Source organism: Sander vitreus, chromosome 13 (genome assembly GCF_031162955.1).
Source record: "Sander vitreus isolate 19-12246 chromosome 13, sanVit1, whole genome shotgun sequence".
NCBI lineage: Eukaryota > Metazoa > Chordata > Actinopteri > Perciformes > Percidae > Sander > Sander vitreus.
The window spans coordinates 10,164,554-10,191,458 of NC_135867.1; the positions used below are offsets into that span (position 1 = coordinate 10,164,554).

At 35.3% G+C, this 26,905-nt stretch overlaps 1 protein-coding gene across 1 annotated transcript; it reads left to right on the forward strand.

Annotated features, from left to right (window-relative positions):
* Positions 1–2,074: 2,074 nt before the first annotated feature.
* On the forward strand, positions 2,075–26,905 carry gabra6b (gamma-aminobutyric acid type A receptor subunit alpha6b). Its single transcript, XM_078266379.1, has 9 exons — positions 2,075–2,163; positions 2,321–2,439; positions 2,799–2,866; positions 4,017–4,237; positions 4,832–4,914; positions 5,609–5,752; positions 6,079–6,231; positions 10,798–11,081; positions 26,645–26,905. The coding sequence occupies exons 1-9, from the start codon at positions 2,075–2,077 to the stop codon at positions 26,903–26,905; spliced, it is 1,422 nt and encodes a 473-aa protein (XP_078122505.1).

A 26,905-nucleotide genomic window follows, 5' to 3' on the forward strand; every position in this document is an offset into this window, starting at 1 on the left:
TTTGTCTACCAGCAAGCCAGCAGAGAAGCTGTAACATCAACTTGTTTACAAATTATATGAGATTCATTCTCAATTGCCACTACAACTGCTTCTACACCAGTATGCACTGTATATATGACTACTGCTGCTTCATCTCCTACATGCTTGCTACTGCTATTACTATGTCTACCACTCCTACTATTCCTGCTGCTATTCCCCCTAAACTGCTACTCCTACTACTGTTTTTTTCTTCTATTGCTACAGCTCTCAGATGGTGGGTTGCAGTGGATACTGAGAAAGAATATCTAAAGGTATTTGGTTTGATCCCCCAGTACACCCAGAAAGGTTACATATGTCCCTGAACAACATACCATACCAAGCAACTCCTCTAGTGTTGCACCACAAGAAGCTGTTTCACTGTGACTTCTTCAAAGAAATGCATACACTCTCTGTTTGTGTGGGACTCTTGGAAACATAAATTCCAGTTACTTTATATTAACTTAAAATCATATGGAACCATCCAGTTTTACTATGACAATAGACTAAAACCTACCAGTACAGGTTTTCAGCGAAAACCAAGAGGAATCTTTTCATTCATCAATAATGTCTAATCTTTTAAAGGAGTAACCCTTGATCTGAAAATGATCCATTGTTGTCTGTGTATAATTTAAATCATATTTTGACATCATTATATAACGTGTGTTTTGAGTACAAAGAGACCAGAGTTGAAGGATTATGTTGCATAATCAGTCTCCACATTTTAATGCTGTCAGAAGAATTTCCTATATTTTTTTTCTCCCTCACTTGAATTATTGATAACATTGCTATGATACCACTTATGATGAACAAGTAATGTGCTAAAATAATGTACAGTACTCTAGCGATAAATGGAGACACAATGTAGTGAAGACACTTGCTGAAGCTTGATTTTCCAACATTGGCTCTTTGATTTTTTTCTTCTTCTTTTTTTCAGTTTAAGGTTCAGGTTAGGTTAAGGTAAGTTATGTTTAGCGCAAGGGTTATAATTAGCATTTAAGTCACAAATGGTAGTGCAGTCAAAAGATTCCTCCCACACAGTGTTTGCTTTAACGCTTAGTTGTTCACCAACCTTTTGATCAAATAATCATCATATTCAATTTACTACCACTCTTTTCACCCAAGCTTTAAACTACCAACATGTGACAAATTCCACGTTTGCAATTGGCCAGCATTCCCCATGTCACAACCCCATCAGCTAATGGCTGTGCACACTGCTAGCTGTGCCACTGAAAGGGCAACTTTACTGGGCACCAGTGAAAATGATGCAATTTCAATTGTGTTCTTGCAACAGAAATAAAGTCATCGCTGTAGGAATAGCTGACTTCATGTGGTTTCCCCTTGCTCTTTGTCTATGGATAGTGTGAGTTTGAAGTTGCACTAAATGTATCTACCACCTACTCCACTCAACCATCCAACCACTTTATGAATCACAGTTCACCATGCTTTATCTCTAGTAGCAATTTTCTGTCTTTGTATGGCCAAGCACTGTGGTTTCATACACATACATACACACACACACACACACACACACACACTCACACTCACACTCACTCACTCAGGGGTAACAAAAGCTTAGAAGGCAGTCGCAAAATCATATCATTTAAAAATTATACTGCATTCAAAAAGGTCACTTGGTATACTGTCCATTGATATAATAGTACTGTATTTGTGCAGGCTCTCTTCTTCTACTTCTCCCTCCCCTCTTTCTTTCTATTTCTCTCCATCGCTCTTTTCTCCTCAACATCCTTAATCAAATAGTAACCTTCATTATCTCTATCAAACAGAAACCTTTTTACTAAATATTCAAGTTGCTCTTGAGAACAGTGTATTTCTTGCTAAATGCCTTGTTGGGTTAATGTGAATGTTCGTCCCTCCTCTTCACTCGCTTCACTCTCTTAAAAACTCTTCAGGTTTTTCCAACTGAGCGATTCTGAGGCGGGCGCAATCGCACTAGAGGGGAAGTCAAGTCGTGCTGGACTGGCGCGATATCCTCGCACGGTTTTACAACTAAAAGAAGACCTGCCCCGCGTTTAATCATGCTTTTAAATGATGGAATATGCTGATTTTAAAAGTTGACCAGGGATTTCTAGTTGTGGGGTGTTTGCGAGGCATGGCTTTCCTTTTAACTTGCTTGTTTCTGTCTTGGTGAGTATGACAACTCTTTTCTCCGCATGTTCTCAGACCTTTACGCACGGGAACCAAAGACTGTGGGTGGATGTGTATTTGAGAAACTTTGTATTTTTAACTGTTTTATTATCTGTTGGAATACGCTTTCATTAGTGCATATGTACTTTAATGACAGTGCGAGCAGTGTTTGGGGAAATCAGCACGGTGATACCAATATCTATTTGGATAACATCACGCGCATATTGGATAGATTACTGGATGGCTATGACAACAGGCTACGACCTGGATTTGGAGGTATGCTATTGACCATGTCGTATTGTATTTTAAACGATATTGCCTTTTACATTATTGGATCAATGTTCCTTTTCTTAGAAGATTAAGTTTTTCTCCAGTAGTTGTGTGTGCCTCATTTTGCTTTTGTGCTGTAATGGTTCAATATTGTGTATTGTCTTATATACAATTATGATACAATACCAGCTAACAACTAAAAACTGAGTTTGAGAATCAACTCAGAATCAATTTCATGTCCTCTATGCATAGGCTACACATAGCTTTATTTGTACACTGCTTTATATTTTGAAAAACATTAAAATGTCTGTTTCAAAGTTATTGTTTTTTTTGTATCAAAGAAACTACTTGTCCTTTTGCTGTAGGTCCAGTTACAGAGGTCAAAACTGACATCTTTGTCACCAGCTTTGGTCCTGTTTCAGATGTTGAGATGGTATGTAAACCAGGCTGACTGCTGAAATACAGATACCGTATGCACAGGCTAATTCACTGGCTGCCATACACAGGCATGTGTATCATAACTTGTCAATGTAGATGTCAATGTATGAACACACAATAGAATATGTACAGTTTTCCCGGTAACTTCTTGCATATAGCATAATGCATCCCCCCAGCCTTCATTATTACAGCATTTGGGCATGATGTCATTAGTGCAGCTTAGGATTTTAATCTGGTTGACAATCCCCCCCCATCTGAGAGAGCGAGAGAGAGAGAGAGAGAGAGAGAGAGAGAGAGAGAGAGAGATGTGGCTGATGTTGGGATGGGATAAGTTTGCTACTCCCGTCATGGGATAGGCTGAGCGCTGTATGTCTGTTGCCCTCTACACTGCTCAGGCTTTAGGCTTTCACTGCATCTAAAGCCTACTTGAACTGCCATGTGATAAGATGGTGGCAGTTCTATAGAGATGCATGTAAAAGGCTCTTCAGGGCAGCAAGGCCAACCATTTGATCAAAAGGCATCCTAGACTTCATGCTGACTCTGTAGATAAATAAACTTTTTTCACGTTTAATGATTTTATCATCAATCAGTCATGAATTCACTTTATTTTCATGCCTTGCAGTCCATCGAAAATAAGAAGAAATATAAGATGAGCTTATAACGTGTTGAAAACATATAATTTATGTCTTGGTATCTGTTTTGAGTTACATACTTGTAAATACATGTAATATACATGACAAAGAAACATAATTCTAGGGCTGTTTTTAGAATATTACAGTATATCTGTGTCTCTACGTCTTAGTAATATCTTAAAATCCGATATTAACTATCTAAAAAGAAACAACAACAAATAAATGTCTTGATTGTGAAAATGATAAATACATGGAAATCTATGTTTTAAATTGTATTAGTACTAGCAGAAATAGTAAAATAGTCCAGAAATGATACCAAAAAAAACAGACTACATTGCCAGTACTCGTTCCATCAGGCCCAACAAAAAACAAGGCTCACAAACCCATCTGCCATTCTCTCCGGGGGTAGTGGAGATAGTAGCTGCAGGAGCAGAAGTAGCACCAGCAGTAGGATTGGTAGTAGTAGCAGTAGTAGTAAATAAATCCTTAACCCACACTCTAACCTCCATCCAGGAATACACCATGGACGTGTTCTTTCGTCAGACATGGATCGACGAACGGCTAAAATTTGAAGGCCCCATTGAGATCCTGCGGCTCAACAACCTGATGGTCAGCAAGATATGGACGCCGGACACCTTTTTCCGGAATGGCAAGAGGTCGATCTCTCACAACATGACCACCCCCAACAAGCTGTTCCGCATCATGCAGAACGGAACTATCCTCTACACCATGAGGTAACAGTGCTGGACAGTGATCTCCAAGCCCAGCCAAGACCGGAATAGAGCACAGACCTGGAAAGCAAATCAAACAAACACTCATCCAAGAATATGCACAGACATAAAACAAAATGAAGAGTGCCATTCCAAAAAACAAGATATGGGCCATCTGATACTGAAAACAGGCCTGGAATGCAATTCAAACAAACATGACTCCGGCTTTGTTCCAATGTAGCATTAAAAAATTCCCCTTCAATTACTGATGGCAGGGAAACATATTTTTTTAAATAATAAGAATATTTAAGTAGAGCAACTTTAGTTTAAAACACTGAATGATTAAGTTAAAGAGCTTTATTTGTTACTTATTGTTAATTTGTGTCGTTAGTAACCTTTGGGAGAGCTACATATGTTGCCATTATGCAAAATCATTACCTATTCATCTCTACAGAGTTCGCGCATCCACTTTACATCAAATATTTGGTTTGTACAGCCAATGTACAGCATGGTACCACAATGACTGGATCCAGGTTAAAACAGTAGTCATTACTGAGCAAGTAAGAGACTATCAAAAATAAATCAAACACCCTTTCCAACTCTTCTCTATTCCGACAGATTAACTATAAATGCAGAGTGTCCCATGCGTCTGATGAACTTCCCGATGGACGGCCATGCCTGCCCGCTCAAGTTTGGGAGTTGTGAGTTTGTTTTTTGTTAAGTCCTCACTGGTCTGACAGATGGTGTCACTCTCAGATGATCACTCTGTCACTGAGTAACTGACTCTCCGACAGAATTTATTTAAAGATTTCAATTTCAAATGTTGCTAACAGTACATTTGGGGAACTGTAAAAAAAATTAAAAAATCTATGCCAGCAGTTCCTCATTCAATATCTGTCAAATGTATAGAAGACTGGGCCTGCAAAAATGTGAATGAAGTAAAATTAAAATCTAAAGGTTATCGCTAACTCCCATAATTTTGATAATATATATAAGATTTAATAAGATTTGCTTCTCTCTCCTTAAATGATGGTTGTATTCACTCAAATGTTTTCAAAAACATGAATATACAAGCTTTATCTTTTTTCTTTGGCACAACCATAATGTTTTAGTTCATTGTTCAGCCATTACATGTGCATGTTTGTTTTTCAGCGTTATTTGTTTGTTGGAATGCTTATTTATTTATTAGTTGATTTACAGAATGCAGACAAGTAGGTCAGTTTTGAAAGCCAGAAACCAGACAGCAGTAATCATCTTTGTCCCTTTATCTGTTATTCTCTCAAAGTTTCAAAAGTTTCTTTGCACTTTGTGTCCTAAATTATAAAAAATAAAAAATACTTTTTTGAAATGGTGGGTGTCTAAGTTTAAACAAAGGTCTCCATTCACCCTGTCTAGATGCTTACCCCATCAGCGAGATTGTGTACACTTGGAAGAAGGGTCCTCTGTCCTCTGTGGAGGTGCCACAGGAATCATCCAGTTTGCTGCAGTACGACCTCATCGGTCAGACAGTGTCAAGCGAGAGGCTGAAGTCCAACACAGGTAATGAGAGATAAATAGAAATGTGCTCAGAATTATGTTGTCCAATCTGGGTTGAGATTACCCTGTCCAGGTCACGATTTCAAAGTTCTCTTAGAGTATGTGGTTTTGACTTTTCATGTGAGGTGTGACATGTTTTTTAAAGGTTTCTCTGGGGTTAGGTACTATATTGTTTATTTTAATCTAAGATATCTTTGAAAAAAAATATATAATATTTTATAACAATCATGTTATAAAATAATATGTATGCAATCAAAATGTTTGAACTACTACTTCTGTGTCTACATATAACATTACTGATTTGCCTGATTTGTTCTTTATTCTCTCAGGTGAATATGTCATCATGACAGTCCACTTCCACCTGCAAAGGAAAATGGGCTTCTTCCTGATTCAGACTTACATTCCCTGCATTATGACTGTCATCCTGGCCCAAGTCTCTTTCTGGATTAATAAGGAATCAGTTCCAGCTCGGACTGTGTTTGGTAAGATTTCTTTAAATGTATTCATATGCTGCATACATTCCAGTGTACGTTTAATGCAATAATTTTGAAAAGGAATAAAACATTCTAATTTTAGCTGCCAATAACTGCAAAACAATAGCTTGCAAATAATGTAGGTGTTATCTTAGCAAAAAGTATTTTCAGTTGTTGTTTTGCATGATTGCAATTACTTAAATTCACTGAGTAGAACAAGTCAGTTGGTAATTTCTAAAGCTGTGCCTCTGATGCATCATCCAATAGTTCTCGTAGTTCTGATATATCTTAGTTTTACATGTATAAGTTGCAAGAGTTTATATCAATTATTTGTTTTACTTTTTTCAGCTGTTAAAGTCTTCAAGTATCCTAAACTCAAATTAAAATGTATCGACTCACCACCCACTCTTTGACCTCAGTGTGATTCTAGCTCTGCAAACTTTAAGCAAGCATACTTTTCTTTATTTACTGCACACTGATTGGTTTGAACTACACAGACTGCTCCTTAAAATACAACCTTTTGCAAGAGAACAAAGACAGACACAGTCATCAATCAACATTATGTTTTAACCTTTATTTCATTATGTCTATTCCTCCTTTGCTGGGCTGGAGATGAATTAATTGGGAATACAATTTTTGAAATTTGTCATGGAAGGGCAGAGAGAGGGAGGACGTTTACTTGGCCCTCTTCCGAGCACTCACAGGTTCCGCTTGCTCACATTACATTACGCTACAGTTGCCACCAAGCTCTAGCCTCGGGAGCAGAGAGGGTGAGACACACTGAAGAGAGAAGGAGAAAGTGAGACTGAGAGGAATGAGAGAGACAAAAAAACAGGGACAAAGCAAAGAGGAAAACATGGGGAAAGTGTGTAGAAATTCCTCTCCTTTTTTATTCCATTTTCCTCTTATGATAATTTTTAACAAACTGCAGCTGAGCGGAATAATATTGTTGGCCCTTGTAGATTATGGTTCTGTAGTCTGTGCTTGTCTTTGGAAGCAAGCCAGTGCTCCAACGAGCCTGCGCAGTTCTTCAGAGAATAGATCCCAATCATTAGTATAAGCGTGAAAGTTGAGGCCCCATGCGGGAAGCACGTCCGTGGCATCTCATTAACCTCACTCGTACTGCTGTTTTCATTTTACTCAGTGTTGGGTATAGGATTACAAAAACTGCTCGTTCTCTTGATTGGCTGTTGTTAAAAAGGAGCGCTGGGCAAAGCTCCACACTGGGTATTTTAGCAGAAATTGTATAGAGAAAATCAAATACCACATATTGGATTTTTTATGACGTAAGGCCAAACTTTATCTTCAAACAATGATGTTTGTGTCTTCAATTAAAGTGCCATGCAAGCAATATATATATATATATGTATATGTAAACATTATCTGAGTAAGTTGCATTAATGCTGTTGATGGTGCATGTGAGAAAGAAAATTTGCTATGATTGCTATATGGAAGTGCTCCACCCAGACAGTACATTAAGTCATAGTATGATGTGTGCTGAATTGTCAACAACCTCTCTAAGAGCTGAAAGTCCCTTGAGCACAAGTCGCACAGACTTAATTGAGTGTGGCCTAATTTGTACCTTGCTTTTTTGCTTATAAAAGCACTTAAATGCCCCAAGCATTTCATTTCTATCCTGTCTTTATACTTCGTCCCCCTCCCTCCTACACTTTTTCTTTCTTTCTGTTTTTTCTCTTTCTCTTGCCTCTTCCTCCTACCCCTGACAGGCTTTCTTCCCTTATCCCTCCTCCCCTTTGCAATCATTTAACTTGTGCTTGAGCTTGAGACAGTCAGCGTTGACTGGCTATCGGAGGAGCTGTTAGCTTTCACTGCTTAAGTGGTGTGTACAAATGCTTTTGAGACATTATTGGGTGCATTAAATCCCTGATAAGTTCCTACTCTGCTAATGAAATTTGCAAAACTACAGTGCACATTTGGTAAAAGCATGGGCAGCAGTGTTCAATAGCCCCTTTTCCCTGCTTGCTTTAGCTTGATGAAAGTGAATTAGATATGTATTTTGTTAATAGGCCATTAAAAGAGATGTTCATTGTCAGCATATTTATCTGACTTAATAAGTTTGGAATCTAAGCAAGATAGAGGAAAGTCATTTTCCAGTGATGAAGAGTCATTTTTCTAGAGGCAAAATAGCACTTCATATTTATTTTTGTTGTGTTTTGATAGGTTGACACTTTAAAATTGCTTCTAAAATTAATCTGTCATGGATCTTTTGTGTTAATTTTAAACTACCACGTATTGAAGAGAATGTATGAATGGCCTCAGACCTATACAGTGTTTTTTCTTAATTTTCTAAACTTTGAGGCAGTGCTCGAAGGGGTCTTTGCTGTCTGTGCTTTAATCTGGAACTATGGCCAGAAGTTCAGACAAACTTTTGACAAACTTTTGACAGACTTTGAAACCCAGTGCACTCTTCAGCTGAGGAAACTCTTCCACCTATCCATTGATACATACGTTTTTTCTTCTTTTCCACGCATCCGTTCTTCAGTCTGTTTATCTTTTTTATCATCTCAACTGGAGCTTGTATTGTGAGATACTTATTAAGAGATAAACAAATATAAGCATGCTTTGTGGCTTGTGTCTGGGTCATCTTACTGGATGGCTTTCTTGAGCATGTTTACAGGTATTTGGTTTCTTTCATTGCCATGCCAGTGCAGGGGCATGGTTTATTCTGCTTATGGACAGATTAGCATTCCCTGAAGTGACTTTTTGATAAAGCTAACTGGGCTGAAATGCAACATGGCCTGACATTCTATGCCATCAAACAGAAGTGCTGTCATGTGTCAAAGATAATCCTTGGGAAAATCAATTGTGTACACACTGCAATTCATTTTTACTTACGTTTGTATGTAACTAGGTTATGCTTGCCAAGGGATTCAAATGAAAGAGTAGACATACAAACTAAGAGTAAGATATCAATCTCATGCACCCCTGTGCTTACTGTGCATTTGTATTCACAAATGTATTCTTCAGAAAATCACGTTATCATAGTGTTGATAGCTGTCAGACCGGTTCGTCAATAGAAGTGTTTCTATTCACATATTTGAATGAGAATGTTGAAGTGTTGCATTAGAAAAGCTGTATGGAAATGATAAAATTCAGTAAAACTTCCTCAATTGTTGAAAAAGGCGCTACGCTCACTTTATGGTGTTTTTGCCTTCTTCGAAAAAGAGTTGTTACACTAAATGGGATGTGGAAACGTCTTTGCCGAATAAGTTCTGAAGTTGCGAATATTTAACTCACATGAATGATCAGCTGTCTTCCTGGATATTCACAAAACATCTCTTTGTCTCCGGACAGCATGAAACATGACCAATACTAGCTGACATGAAAGAACAATTCAAATTTGCCTATTTGAACTAAATTCCTGAAGTCCGCTAACCATTTCTTCCCTTGTAGATGGGTTAGATGGCCAAGCCGACTTGTTTTGTTTCCTGGTTCGCAACCTCTACTTATTCTACTGTGTTTACTGTCAGATTACTGTTTGTTTGCTCATAGACAGTTGATGAAAATGTGTCAATTTTGGCATTTGTTTTTTGCGACTTTTCAAAAGTTGGCTTAAAATTTGCTTGACAATGGAGACACGGAAAATGACTCACTGCGGTACATGCTGAGACCTCGCTAGAAAGTAGCTTTGAATCATCTCGGCAGCATTGTGGTCTAATAAATCCTGAAGCCATGAGTGCGTCAACTGCTATCATCTCTGCAATAATAATGTGATCACAGATGTTATTTGCCAGATAGTATATTTTGCTAAGAGAATTGAAATTGCTTTTTCCAAAGAGATCCTGCAGTTATGTTTGCTACTTAAATGATAAAATAGCTTTGGTGTGAATACCTGCTATATTTGATCTATTGATTTAGAGAAAAGACACTCCAAAGTCAAATGACAGACTGAAAAATAGCTATTCATACTAAATTCTTTTTCTAATATACAGTGTAACATTACATTTCTTTGTGTATGTTTGGGCTGTGTGTCTAAGCTGATTGCAATGGTCTCTCATAATCAACCTCTACACTGTTATTCATTGGCAAACATTTCCAGGCGTTCAGTCATATGATGGTTTCTCAAAAACAGAAAATGAAAAACCTTCATACTCTCACACTCAGCATTCATCAACTTCCTTCATACTGTTCTGGAACATTACTATTAAGACTGAGAGTAAAGTTCATGGTGAATAACCACTGTCCAACCATGTATTATATATACCTGCTTATTCAGTGCAGGATTGTGGCATGTTTTACTAGAATAATGATAATATAAGTATCAAAGATCATGTCAAGAGTACCTTGATATTTTTGTCCTCATCAGAAAGGGGTCACCAAATGAAGTGTCTGTTTGTGTGCAGTTTAAAAAAACAAATCTCTGAAGCAAATAAACATATTACAAAAAAATATCAAATTATTCAAAGAGACAAAACCAGTTTCAGCTTACACATTGCCACAGTATACCAAAACAGTAAACACAAGAATAAAGACAAGCCTGTCAATACCACAGTAAGATAAGATGTGAAATTGAGAACAGTACATTTCTAACTTCTGTCTCCTCCCTGTATGCAGGTATCACCACTGTCTTGACCATGACAACACTCAGTATCAGCGCTCGCCACTCCCTCCCCAAAGTTTCTTACGCCACAGCCATGGATTGGTTCATCGCTGTTTGCTTTGCCTTTGTCTTCTCTGCTCTGATTGAGTTTGCAGCCGTCAACTACTTCTCCACTCTGCAGGCCAACCGGGAGCTGAGGAAAGCAGCAGCCATGAAAGTGGCGGCCCAGGAGTCAGCAGCTGCATCTGCAGCTGCAGCTGCGGCTCCAGCCACGGTGAACGACGGAGAGCTTTCCTCAGTAAGTCTGCCCCACTGTTTCGCACTTGTTGTGTTTACATCATAGACTGTATAAAATCTGGACATGACGTCACTCATAGGTTCATGAAGAATCAAAATAAAGCTTAAAGTCGGCAGCTGTCCCCATCTTGGCAGTGCCTGATGTCAGCTAATCCAAAAATGGGCAAATAGGTGGAAAGTGTAGGAGCTGAGGCGGGCTGAATGAAGCCTACAATCTATGTTGGCCCTAGGTGGTGGCAGCCTACTCAAATCAGAACACCCCTAGTTATGCAGAATTGTAAGCCTTATTATAATATCAACGAATGAGTTATAAAACAAATCACCCCCCCCCCCAAACATAATTATTTCTGCTGTAAAGTTGGGCTTTTTAACATGGGGCTCTATAAAGGTTAACTCCCTTTTGGAGCCAGCCTCAAGAGGTCAATCGATGAACTGCAGTTTTTGTCTTAATTTTTCAGCACCGGAGGTTGCCGCTTGGTTTACGCGCATTGACAAATCAGATAGCTCAAGTTCAAACCTGTGTAAATTCACACTTAAGAAAGGGAACCAGCTTTTCAATAAAAAAAAACAAATAAATAAAAATTATCAACAAAATGTAAATATTACTAATATCCATGGTCCCGGTAATTTATTTATCAGTCAGAGGATAGCAGGTGAAACACGTTACAAAAATTGGTGCTGCACCAAACTGACTTTTTCTCCTGTGGTACCAATGTGGCACCAGGTACTCAAACTCTTACCTTTTTTCTCTATTTTAAAATCTCACTGTGTGGAACTGATTAAAATAGTTATTCTGTGTCACTTTCGACTTGTCTTATACATGTAGGTTACATGCGGCAGTAGGACTACTGATGCTGTGTACAGATACATACCTTAAAAATTGCACTGGGTTGCTGTGATAAATGATGATCAGAGCTGATGCTGCACTCACAGGAAAGGAAAAGGGCTTCACTTGGCCTCATTACATGCCTCTACATCTCCTCATCAAACCACTTCACTTGCTCCACCACACTTCTGTCTTTTTTCACAAATCTAAAGTGAGCTGCTAAATAACAAAACTCTTTGCAGGTCTTTTACATTCATTTGCTGAAAGTTTGTTGTTGTCACGTCAGTACTCGTTTTCTGAGCTGTTCTCCTTTATTTGACTTTGTCAAAGATGTACAAACCCCAATTCCAATGAAGTTGGGACGTTGTGTAAATTGTACATAAAAACAGAATACAATGATTTTCAAATCCTTTTCAACATACAGTATATACAATTGAATACACTACAAAGACAATATATTTAATGTTCAAACTAAATTAATGTTCAACTTTATTGTTTTTTTGCAAATATTTACTCATTTTGATTTGAACATGTTCCAAAAAAGCTGGGACTTCATTGGAAATGGGGTTTGTATTTTCTCCATGTAATGTTTGGGGACATGAAATGCCTAAATTAGAAAAGGCATACTGAGTCCAAAACGTGAACTGACCACCAACACACACATTAATAATGTGCCACCGCCTTTACGTTAAGATTCAGTGAAGTACATGCAGAAAGTGGTGGTTTAGTATCAGCAGTCACTTTGCACATCAAAATTTGTTAATCCCAGCAAATGAACAGAGAACAGATTTGTATGTGGATCAGTCACATCTGGCTATTGTGAGGCTAAACTATAGTTGTTTACATTTTTGTGAAATTGCACCATGAAAGGTCATGTTGCACTAGCTAAAAGCAGTTCCTATTTGCACTGTAACCATTGGTATACATATTCCAGCAGTATGCATATTATTCATTATTCATTATTCATTCTGGTTAGACTGAGTTATGGCAAAATGTGTCATTTGGGTGCAAAGTGTTAACCCAAATAAGAGAGAATTTTGCCAGTATAGCCTGCTGTACTACTATTCTGGATGTTTATATGTAATCTAGGCCTATCAACTCATCGTGCCTTTCATCTTTGTGGATTGACTTTCTCAGTTGTTGTCTCTTGCTAAGCTTGTCTCTGTTTCTCCTACTGTCTGTCTTGTTCTGTTCGTCTCTGCTGTTTACGTAAATCCGTTCTCAGCTCTTTGCCTATATATATCATTTTAATCTAAAATGTTTGACTCTTTTTCAATTACAATTAGGCATTATGTTATTGGCATAACATTTAAGACAGCTGTGATGCAAAGACATAAAATATATAGTGGATCAAGGAAAAGAAAACAATTATAAATATAACACACGGGTGATAAAAGTATCAATAGTGAACATCAAAGAAAATGTATATAGGCGTGTGACTGTACATATGCATTCATGTCACAAGCTCCATATGTGTTAATTTTATATGTTATACATATGCTTACTGTATAGGTTGTTAAAAGCAGATGTTTGTTGACAGATTACTTATTATTGGTCTGTCTTGCCTTGTGGCAGCAGGTAACATTCTGAGCTGCTGAGTCCTGCAACAGTAAATGAAGTTTGTTTATCATGAAGAATGGTCATAAAGCATGGACTAGCTTTTACAAAACTTTTGTTATATATGTCTCTTGTGTTTCTATATTTTGGCCATGCACAGAATAAATCACTTTCAGTGTTTTGGTGGCAGTGCTTTCATCTTTTCAAACTCTTTCAATCGCTGGTTAATTGTTGTTAACTCACTGTTTCGTTAAGTTTTTCCTTCCATTCCAGTTGAATGTCTTTGTTGAGGGATTGGTGCTGTGTGATTTGTTTTCTTCTTTCCATTGTGGACTGAACTCTTCTTTCAGTCAGGAACACTCTTGTCATGGATTTAACCATTTATTACAACAAATGGAAATACAGTTATGCTTGTCGCTGATGGCTCCGCTCTTGAGAATGCTCCCTGGAAAAGCCAAGCAGCATGCTAAGCTGAAACAGTGAGTGCTATGCAGAAATCACCTTGGGTATAAAAGAGTGAGCCAAAAGAAAGACATTGAAAACCATTTTAAACTTTGAGTCAAGTAAGGACTTTAAACTAAGAAGGTGGAGGCTTAGGTGGTGGAGGCAATGCGTTCTCAGCTGCCGCAGTGAGTGAAGCTGTAGCAGGGATCAGTGAGGAGGAAGTCACATTTAAAAGGATGTGAGAATGGTTTGGAAAGATTGTTTTGTGTCTGATAGGAATGATAATTAAATCAGCTGGTGTATGACTTCCGTAACCTGCATGAACTTACACTAAACTTAATTTATTAATTTAACTTTCAAATGTTTTGATGAATAAGACTGGTCTGTGCCTCTAAGGCGGACTGGCTGCAGCCTACTGGGCAGTGTGGTGAAGGTCTTGGCCGGCTGTTTCAGTGGTTCTGAATCCACTACACATAGCAATGATTACACAGGATTGGATTTGGTTCTGCCAGATTTAGATGTCATCATTTTCTACTTTCTGGCCCCTACACAAAACTGCACTCCCTCTTTTGCCGCTCTCCCTTTCTTTTTGCTTGTACTGTCCACATAGACACACTGAAACAACACAGTTTCCACGTTATCCACGCTTGTCCTCACAGACCCACACAAGAGCATCCACATAAACTGCAGCAAACACTCAACCTATATACAGGCGTGTATATATACACACTTAATCTGCAGCAAATGATGCCCTAAACATCTATACAATTCACTTATCACTCTATAGAATGTCTTATCTATCCATCCATCTACAATATATCTATCATCCATCATCTCTCTCTCCCAGTCCTCTATTCTGCCCTGTAACTGTGTGATAACCACAGCCTGACACGAGAAGACAGCCAGTGGCTCTATGAACGATGTTGCTGCAGATTATGTAACAGCCATAGATTAGGGAATATCCAGCAGATCACTGCAGGCTCACAAGAAGGAGGGCAGACACCACAATGAAGTGGGGTGGGGCTGAGAAAGCTGGCCCAGTCCATTTGAGGGGCCTGTGTGTGTGTGTGTGTGTGTGTGTGTGTGTGTGTGTGTGTGTGTGTGTGTGTGTGTTTGTGTCTGTGTGTGTGTGTGAGAGAGAGAGAGAGAGAGAGAGAGAGAGAGAGAGAGAGTTACACTGAGTGAAAGAGAGAGTGGGAGGGATGCATCATGGAAAATGACTGCTTTCAACAAATATGTAGGAGGAAAGACTCTTCTCTTCATTACACAGAGAAAAGGGAGAAAAACACAATGGTGTGTCATTGGGAATAGAAATAGCCATCCAGCAGTCACGATTTGAAACACTACGACCTGTTATGACCATCAGGTAAAGCCACAACAGGAATGGAAACCGCACAGGAACATAAAATAAATGTTTCATTTAAATCAGAAATACAAATGTAAACACAAAGGGAAAGGGGGTGTTTATCAGTGTGTATTCAGGGTGCATGTATGAGTACATCGTGCAGTATGTGGTGCAGGAAATAATCAGAAAATAAAATGGGAGGAAGGGTGGGAGGAAGAAAAGGAGAGTGAGAGAAAGAGACAGAACAGACCTTTATTTATAGGCCCAGCCACAGGTGCCTGCAATCACAGTATTGGTGAGGAGACATCCTGGTTAAATCGGGATAGGTTTGATTTTCATATATTTGTCTTGGCGTCCCAGTATCCTAATAATTAGTCCTGAGTGTTTTGATTTTCAAGCTCAAGCAACGCGTTTTGACAAAAAAAGATGGCATCTACTGTCCCAAAAGTTACCAGTGGAGTTTTCCTGTTTACATTCAGTGTTTCTTACAATACATTGCTATTTTTTTATATACTATACTATGACTTTTTTTATCATTTTTTTCGACATATTATAACATGACTTTTTTATCACTATTTTCGACATACTATACTATGACTATTTTTGACATACTATACTATGACTTTTTTAATTTACTAAATACTATGACTTTTTTTATCACTTTTTTCGTGATACAATACTATGACTTTTTTCGACATACTATACTGATACTTTTTTAATTTTCTGCATGTCATCCCCCTCTCTCTCCTCTTTCATGTCTAAGCTGTATTAAAGGTGGAAATGCCCAAAAAAAATCTTTTAAAAAAAAATCAGCACTTTTTTCAACATACTATACTATGACTTTTTCAATATACTACATACAATTACTTTTTTATCACTTTTTTTTCAACATACCATACTATGAATTTTTTTGACATACTATACTATGACTTTTTTAATCATTTTTTTCAACACACTATACTATGACTATTTTTGACATACTTTACTATGACTTTTTTCGATATACTATATACTATGACTTTTTTATCACTTTTTTCAACATACTTTACTTTGATTTTTTTCAACATACCATACTGTGAGTTTTCAAAGGCTTTTTTCCACATGGTATTCTATGACTGTTTGGTAGTTCAGTTGGTAGAGAGCATGTCTGTATGTTGCTGTTCATTCCTTGATACAGAGGCCTTAGGTTCAAGTCTGATCTGCAGCAATATTCTGCAAACTATGACTTTTCAAAGTTATTTTTCCACACACTATACTATGACTTTTTTATCACTTTTTTTAAATACTATTCTATGACTTCTTTATGACTTTTTTGACATACTATACTTTGACTTTTTATCACTTTTTTCAAAATACTGTACTATGACTCTTTTATCACTTTTTCAACATACTATACTATGACTATTTTTGACACACTATGCTATGACTTTTTTGATATACTACAGACTTTTTTATGAATTGTTTCAACATACTATACTATGACTTTTTTATTACCTTTTTGACATACAATACTATGACTTTTTATCACTTTTTTCTACATACTAAACTATGACTTTTTTCGACATACTGTACTATGACTTTTTATCACTTTTTTCAACATACTATTAGTATAACTATTTTTGACATACTCTACTATGACTTTATACTATATACTATATATTCTACATACTGCAACCTTTTTATCACATATTTCGACATACTATACCAGTACTTTTTTATCACTTTTTTCAACATACTATACTTTGATTTTTTCGCCATATAACTTTTTTTATAACTTTTTTTGACATACTATACTATGACTTTATACTATATATTCGACATACTGCAACCTTTTTATAACATATTTCGATGTACTATACCAGTACTTTTTTGTCACTTTTTTCAACATACTATACTATGACTTTTTTTGACATACTATACTATGACTTTTTAAATCATTTTTTTCAACATACTATACTATGACTTTTTTTGACATACTATACTATGACTTTTTTCGATATACTATATACTATGACTTTTTTATCACTTTTTTCGACATACTTTACTTTGATTTTTTTCAACATACCATACTGTGACTTTTCAAAGGCTTTTTTCCACATACTGTTCAATGACTGTTTGGTAGCTCAGTTGGTAGAAGCGCGTGTCCGTATGTTGCTGTTGATTTCTTGATACAGAGGCCTAAGGTTCAAGTCTGATCTGCAGCAATATTCCACATTTCTTCCCCCCTCTCTCCCCTTCCATGTTTAAGCTTTAGTAAAGGCGGAAATGACATGCTATACTAGCACTTCTTTGACACACTATACTTTGACTTTTTCGATATATGACATACTATACTATGACTGTTTTATTGCTTTTTTCCACATACTGTTCAATGACTTTTTTTATGACTTTTTTGGACATACTCTACTAAGACTTCTTTTTTCACTTTTTTCTACATACTATACTATGACCTTTTCAACATACTATACCTTGATTTTTTTCGACATACTATGACTTTTCAAAGTTATTTTTCCACACACTATACTATGACTTTTTATCACTTTTTTTAAATACTATTCTATGACTTCTTTATGACTTTTTTGACATACTATACTTTGACTTTTTATCACTTTTTTCCATATACTGTACTATGACTCTTTTATCACTTTTTCAACATACTATACTATGACTATTTTTGACACACTATACTATGACTTTTTTGATATACTACACACTATGACTTTTTTATGAATTGTTTCCATATACTATACTATGACTTTTTTATTACCTTTTTGACATACCATACTATGACTTTTTATCACTTTTTTCTACATACTAAACTATGACTTTTTATCACTTTTTTCAACATACTATTAGTATAACTATTTTTGACATACTCTACTATGACTTTATACTATATACTATATATTCTACATACTGCAACCTTTTTATCACATATTTCGACATACTATACCAGTACTTTTTTATCACTTTTTTCAACATACTATACTTTGATTTTTTTGCCATATAACTTCTTTATAACTTTTTTCGACATACTATACTATGACTTTTTTATCACTTATTTCGATATACTATACTATGACTATTTTTGACATACCATACTTTGACTTTTTCAATATACTACATACTATGACCTTTTTATCACTTTTTTCAACATACTGTACTATGACTCTTTTATCACTTTTTTCAACATATTATACTATGACTATTTTTTGACACACTATGCTATGACTTTTTTGATATACTACAGACTTTTTTATGAATTGTTTCAACATACTATACTATGACTTTTTTATTACCTTTTTGACATACAATACTATGACTTTTTATCACTTTTTTCTACATACTAAACTATGACTTTTTTTCGACATACTGTACTATGACTTTTTATCACTTTTTTCAACATACTATTAGTATAACTATTTTTGACATACTCTACTATGACTTTATACTATATACTATATATTCTACATACTGCAACCTTTTTATCACATATTTCGACATACTATACCAGTACTTTTTTATCACTTTTTTCAACATACTATACTTTGATTTTTTTGCCATATAACTTCTTTATAACTTTTTTCGACATACTATACTATGACTTTATACTATATACTATATATTAGACATACTGCAACCTTTTTTATAACATATTTCGATGTACTATACCAGTACTTTTTAAATCATTTTTTTCAACACACTATACTATGACTATTTTTGACATACTTTACTATGACTTTTTTTCGATATACTATATACTATGACTTTTTTATCACTTTTTTCGACATACTTTACTTTGATTTTTTTCAACATACCATACTGTGACTTTTCAAAGGCTTTTTTCCACATACTGTTCAATGACTGTTTGGTAGCTCAGTTGGTAGAGCGCGTGTCCGTATGTTGCTGTTGATTTCTTTGATACAGAGGCCTAATCTTACTCATTACTTACTCTTACTACATACTATGACCTTTTTATCACTTTTTTCAACATACTATACTTTGATTTTTTTCGACATATAACTTTTTTATAACTTTTTTTTACATACTATACTAAGCTGTAGTAAAGGTGGAAATGACATACTATACTATGACTTTTTTTATAACTTATTTCGACATACTATACTATGACTATTTTTGACACACTATACTATGACTTTTTCGATATACTACACACTATGACCTTTTTATGAATTTTTTCGACATACTATACTATGACTATTTTATTACTTTTTTGACATACCATACTATTACTTTTTATCACTTTTTTTCTACATACTATACTATGACTCGACATTCTATGACTTTTTATCATTTTTTTCAACATACTATTAGTATAACTATTTTTGACATACTATATTATGACTTTTTCGATATACTACATACTGCAACTTTTTTATCACATTTTTCGACAAACTATATTATGACTTTTTTATCACGTTTTTTGACATACTGTACCAGGAATTTTTTATCACTTTTTTCAACATGCTATACTTTGATTTTTTTTCGACTTACCATACTGTGACTTTTTAAAGGGTTTTTTCCACACACTACTCTATGGTTGTTTGGTAGCTCAGTTGACAGAGTGCACCTGTGTGCACAGTGCACCTGTGTGATGATGTTCATTCCTGATACAGAGGACCAAGCTTCAACTCCACTCTGCAGCAAATTTCTGCATTTCTTCCCTCTCTCTTTACCCTTTCATGTCTAAGCTGTAGTAAAGGTGGAAATGACATACTATGACTTTTTTAATCACTTACTTTGACATACTATACATACTTTTTCAACATACTATACTATGACTATTTTTGACATACTATACTGTGACTTTATCGATATACTACATACTATGACATTTTTATTATAATTTTTTGACATTATATTATGACATTTTTATCACTTTTTCGACATACTATACTATGACTTATTTTATCATTTTTTTCAACATACTATACTATGACTTATTTTATCACTTTTTTCAACATACCATACTATGACTTTTTAATTACTTTTTTTCCAACATACTATACTATGACTTTTTTTTATCACTTTTTTCAACATACTATGACCTTTTTCGATACTTTTTTTTGAGTACATACTATATTTAAAGGCTTTTTTCCACATACTGTTCTATGACTGTTTCACTTGGTAGAGCAAACACCCATATGTTGATGTTCCGAAGAGTCCCATACGAGTCACAAGGCAATTTTTTATCTCTTACTTTGACATACTACTACTATGACTATTTTTTACATACACTATACTATGACTTTTTTCGATACACTACTACTATGACTTTTTTCTTTAAAACATTTTATGACATACTATACTATGACTATATGTCTACTGTAGTTAAGTCGACATACTATACCATATGACATTGTTGACATACTATACCATTACTTTTTTTATCTATTTTTTTATCATATACTATGACTTTTTGATTACTTTTTTCAACATACTATACCTTTAGACTCGACATACCATACTATGACTTTTTAAAGGCTTATTTTCCACACTATACTATGACTAAATCTACTTTTTTCAATATACTACTCTATGACTTCTTTATGACTTTTTCGACATACTATGTATGACGTTTTTTATCACTTTTTCGACATACTATACTATGACTGTATCTTTTTCAACATACTATACTGTGACTTTTTGTTATCTCTTTTTCGACATACTATACTATGACTATTTTTGACATACTATACTGTGACTTTATCGATATACTACATACTATACTATGACATTTTTTATTATAAAACTTTTTTTGACATTATATTATGACATTTTTATCACTTTTTCGACATACTATACTATGACTTATTTTATCATTTTTTTCAACATACTATACTATGACTTATTTTATCACTTTTTTCAACATACCATACTATGACTTTTTAATTACTTTTTTTCCAACATACTATACTATGACTTTTTTTTATCACTTTTTTCAACATACTATATTTCGATTTTTTTGGACATACTTTTTAAAGGCTTTTTTCCACACACTATTCTATGAATGTTTCACTTGGTAGAGCAAACACCCATATGTTGATGTTCCAAGAGTCCCAGAGTCAAAGGCAATTTTTTATCACTTACTTTGACATACTATACTATGACTATTTTTAATACACTATACTATGACTTTTTCGATATACTACACACTATGACTTTTTTTTAAAACATTTTATACATACTATATTATACTATATGTCTAAGCTGTAGTAAAGGCAGAATGACATACTATACTATGACATTTTTTGACATACTATACCATTACTTTTTTATCTATTTTTTATCATACTATACTATGACTTTTTATTACTTTTTTCAACATACTATACTTAGTTTTTTTTCGACATACCATACTATGACTTTTTAAAGGCTTTTTTCCACACGCTATACTGTGACTTTTTTTTAATTATTTTTTCATATACTATACTATGACGTCTTTATGACTTTTTTCGACATACTATGCCATGACGTTTTTATCACTTTTTTCGACATACTATGCTATGACTTTTTTTATCTCTTTTTTCAACATACTATACTGTGAATTTGTTATCTCTTTTTTCAACATACGATACTATGACTATTTTTGACATACTATACTATGACTTTTTCGATATACTACATACTATGACATTTATCATTTTTTTCGACATATTATACTAGGACTTTCTTTATCGCTTTTATCGACATACTATACCAACTTTTTTATCACTTTTTTCCACATACTATACTATGACGTTTTATCACATTTTTCAAAATACTGTACTATGACTTTTATCACTTTTTTCCACATACTATACTATGACTATTTTTGACACACTATACTGTGACTTTACGATATACTACACACTATGACTTTTTTGAGTTTTTTCGACATACTATACCATGACGATTTTTTTTTGACATTCTATATTATGACTTTTTCATATTTTTTTTCTACATACTATACTTTGGCTTTTTTATGACTTTTTTCGACATACTATACTATGACTTTTTCGATTCACTACATACTATGACATTTTTTCGACATACTTTACTATGACTTTTTTATAACATTTTCGACATATCATACTATGACTTTTTTTGACATACCATACTACGACTTTGTTATCACTTTTTTGAAATACTACAACTTTTTTACCACTTCTTCGACATTCTTCTATGACTTTTTTGATATACTACATTCTATGACCTTTTGATCACTTTTTTCAACATACTATACTATGATATTTTACGATATACTATACTATGATTTCTTTTGGTTAGCACCGCTCCAACAGGCAAACAGCAAGTAGTCACTATAGACTCTGACCCAGGTTCAATTCCCAGCCAGACTGGCCCTTTTCTTGACATTTTCTTGACATACCAAACTATGACTTTTTAATGGGTTGTTTTTCAACACAATAATATGACGTTGTTAATCAGTCAGGGGGGACCCAGGGAATTTCATCAGAATACAGCGTAGAAAAATCTGCTTCGAAATATAGGAAATATTGGATGGAATAGAACAACCCAATGTAATTTTGCTAAATAAAACACATCAAATTCATTATTGATTTAACTTGTTTTTATTTTCAACAAATACAATACACATTTTCTACAGGCTCTTAAGGCAAACATTTGGAAAGTTATCATGGAAATATTAATTGGTCATGTGACAAGGACTGGGAAGATTTTTTTCATAGAACCATATAAAAATAAAATATAAATCAATTTTTTTCGATTTACTATACTATGACTTTTTTTAATCACTTTTTTCGACATAGTATACTATGACTTTTTTCGATATACTATACTATGATTTTTTTTTTCTTGGTCAACACTGCTCCAACAGGCAACCAGCAATTAGTCACTGCAGACTCTGACTCAGATTCGATTCCCATTCCGATCTGGCCCTTTTCATGACATTTGTTTTTTTTTACAAAACTATAATATGACTTTTCAACTTTTGACTTTTTTTTTAAAAAAAACCTTAAAATATTAAAATATTATTCAACATTTTAATGTAATCCATCCTAATTAAAACCATTCCCACTTTTCCAACCATTCTCACTACTTTACCTTTTTCTTACTCAGTTATGCCAGCAACCCTTTAGCAATTTAGCTTTTTGGCATTCACTAGCATTTTCTGCAGTAAATGCATTTTCTAGTTTTCATACATGTCTAAGATTTTTTTTATTTATGGGTTTGCCTACATTATTAGTGATACGTGACAGATATGCTACATTATTATTGTTGTCAGTAGCCTCATTCATAGCTTCAGCACCAATACATTACTCCGTGACTAGGAAACGCAGCGCTCCCGTCAAAAACCTTCATAATCAAAATGTTCTCTTCAAAGATCTTCAAAGGTAATTTTGTGATCTCACTAATGCAATCTGTTTCCCAGAGTTAGGCAAAACCAACATTTAAATCCAGCATCCTGGCCTGCCCCGGCTTTCCACAAGTAGTCTTTGTAGTCTTTGTTATACTTTATTCCATCTTTTACTGGATCAACTTGTATTCTTGCAGCACACCAACTGACACCTAATACTATCATGTGTATTTTGCATTTTTAACCCCATATCCTTTTTTATTCTTTTCTTTTCTAAACCTAAAGAATAAAAGAGTGTCATAGCTGATATATCCAGGATACCTCCTGCCTTGCTTGAAATACATTAATATAAAAAGTAAATTTTCATACACATATCCATCTCCACTACCTAATAATCATATGTACCCACTCAACACCCAAGTAGATGAACCTACAGGCACTTACTCCCATGCGGTATTGGTAGTGCACAGTTATCAGTAACCTTATTTCACACACACACACACACACACACACACACACACACACACACACACACACACACACACACACACACACACACACACATTACACACTATGAAACACATGTACATATAGCTCCCACCCACCCACGCACATGAATGCCCACACCCAAACAACATCCATACATCCATCAGTCAGTGCCCATCCTCCCCGTGTTACAGTAAAGTGGGTCTGCTGAAATCTAGAGCACTGGATAAAGAGAAGAGGAGTTGATCCCTCTGGGATTTGATCAGGAAGAAGCAAAGCAAGCCTGTCGTCATTATCAAAAATAGCTATGTATCGGATCAGCTGTGCATATGTACAGTACGCCGCACACACAGGCCAAGCACGCATTGTGCACTCACTGCATGATCTTTCAGTATAAAAGGTAGCACTAAAGTGATAGGGAGCTGATATTTGAAGCTGCAGCCTGGCGTTGTTGGAGTTTTGGACACCAACCAGTTACAACAGAAAACAAAAAGACCTTTGAGACCAAATTCCTGTTTGAGCATAATTCCTCAAATTAACCTTGACTATACAAATGAGCTAACAGGAGGAAACGTACCTAACTCACAGATAGGGGCACAAATTGTTATTGAGTGATGAGTAAGCTTAACATCAGGATGACCAGCTGTTAAATCGCCAGGACCCACTCCCTCTCAAAGCCCTTTCCTGCTATCATGTTGCTATAGGGCTTTATCAATCCAGATCTATTGTATTTTATCCCCTTATGTGTGAACTGCTGATAAGATGTTTTTACTGTAGGTTGTAGTCCCCCCACACACTCTCTCTCTCTCTCTCTCTCTCTCTCTCTCTCTCTCTCTCTCACACGTTGTAGTTGGCAACGATCAGTACTATACCACAGTGAAAGATAATCTTGTGTTTTAGTGATACCGTGGATTCCAGTTTAATGGTTTACCAAAGAGGAGGAAAGTTATTCTGTATTTTTTTCAGACCAAAAAGAATGAGTTTCTTAGTGTAATATAGCCAAGCCACAATCCATGTATTTTACAAACATACAAGAACAAGACCCTCTCTCCGTAGACCGTCACCTTTTTTTTCTCTGTTTCAAGTTTCCATGGTTATGCTCCTGACATCAGACCTTCATACAGAATTGGAATGATAGCATGACTCAATTTAATTGAATCAGCAGTGTGAATGGTCATGCATCGTACATGTCAAGATAGCCTCAGGACGATGTCATACTATTACAACATAATTGAATCATTTCCTATTTTTTAATTGTACATTTACTGCCATTGCATTGGCAAATATGTCACATTTTGTGAAATGAATAACTCTAACTTATCTAGTTTTATTTTTAGATTGTACAGTATGCATTTTTGGAAGGGTTGCCCTCAGCCAGAGGATTGTAACAGTTTGATAGTTTCTCAACCTGTAGAGGGTCATGTAATCCTGTAGCCTCACAAATCTGGCCTAAATTTTACAAGTTCAGTTTTTGATCCAACCTGTCTGTTAAAAAACATCCACTGTGAACTGAATAAGCCTGACAGCTGGAAGCTAGACTGGTCAGTGAACCATATAGGAAGTTTATTTCCTTTAAAACATTTTAAAAATTATTTAAACTCTACACTGTAGCGAACATTATTCTGCAAAAGTAAAGGAAAACTCCCTATGCAAATGTGGTACTGAACTTGCATAAAATAAATGGTCCTGTTGTTCAGTATAAAATTGGTTTAAAAGTGAACGAAATATGTAAGCATTATATGTCCCTAAAAACATAGTCATATATGAAATCATAAGGTTTTACTCGGACAACATGCTAAATATGTGAACGAATATGTGAATAAATATTTTCGATGGTAGTCAGGTTGATACAATACTTTATACAGTTTTCTTTGTTTAATAAAAAAGGATGGCTCTCTCTTTTAGTCTCTCTCTAACACTCTGACTACCTACAAGCAACACGTGTTCCTTGACCCATTTCCCTGATGTATTCTTCCTCTATCTCTGTACACATTCACTGTAGCTGTTTTACAACTATTGGAGCAGGGAGCATGTGCTGAGATCACACTGGTTTACTGGAAGTTGATGAGGCACAGCAATAACCATGTGTCAATATACTGCAAGCCTCTTTTGTTTGATATGATTTGTTTGCTTCCCACAACTGTATCAATCTTCATGGAACAGGTTGATTGAAATTATATAAAATCAAAAACATCATTGATTTCCTTAGTTTAGCTTAATTACTTGTGGTACCCATTGGTATTCTAAACACACACATTTCCCACATGTACTGATCAACTCACTGATGTGCATATACTGTATGACACCAGGATTCATTTTTCATGACCTTTTTATCTCTGTGTAATGTATTGATATACATTTCATTATAACATGTTGCCTTTTTACTTGCAGAATCAATTATATTACAGTATTACCAGTCTTAACACATAACATATGATGATTGTATGATTCTCTGGGAACAGCACAGCACCAGTTTCATTATTAATACCCATATATTACATCATACAATATTCTCTTTAATCAATTTCCTCTAACAGATTCTATATATTTTCCTTTTGCCTCTCCAAGGTTGATGCCAGTAGTGTGCTAAAGAAGAGGATGAACTCTGCCCCACTGTTTGACCGTCCTGCCAAAACATTTCCAAACCCACCTGTCAATGCCCAAGCCTTCCTGCAGCAGGGTTCAGCTGTACCGGCCAACAATGTTCTGACTGGCACCAGCATCATCGACAAATACTCCCGCATCCTCTTCCCACTTTCGTTTGGCGCCTTCAACCTGGTCTACTGGATCGTCTATCTCACTAAGGACACGATGGAGATGTCCAGGTGA

Bases quoted from the DNA above. Each gene is read 5' to 3' on its own strand.
- gabra6b (XM_078266379.1), top strand. From the start codon at position 2,075: ATGCTGATTTTAAAAGTTGACCAGGGATTTCTAGTTGTGGGGTGTTTG. The intron at 2,164-2,320 runs GTGAGTATGACA...CTTTAATGACAG, and splicing joins ACTTGCTTGTTTCTGTCTTG to TGCGAGCAGTGTTTGGGGAA. The intron at 2,440-2,798 runs GTATGCTATTGA...CTTTTGCTGTAG, and splicing joins GCTACGACCTGGATTTGGAG to GTCCAGTTACAGAGGTCAAA.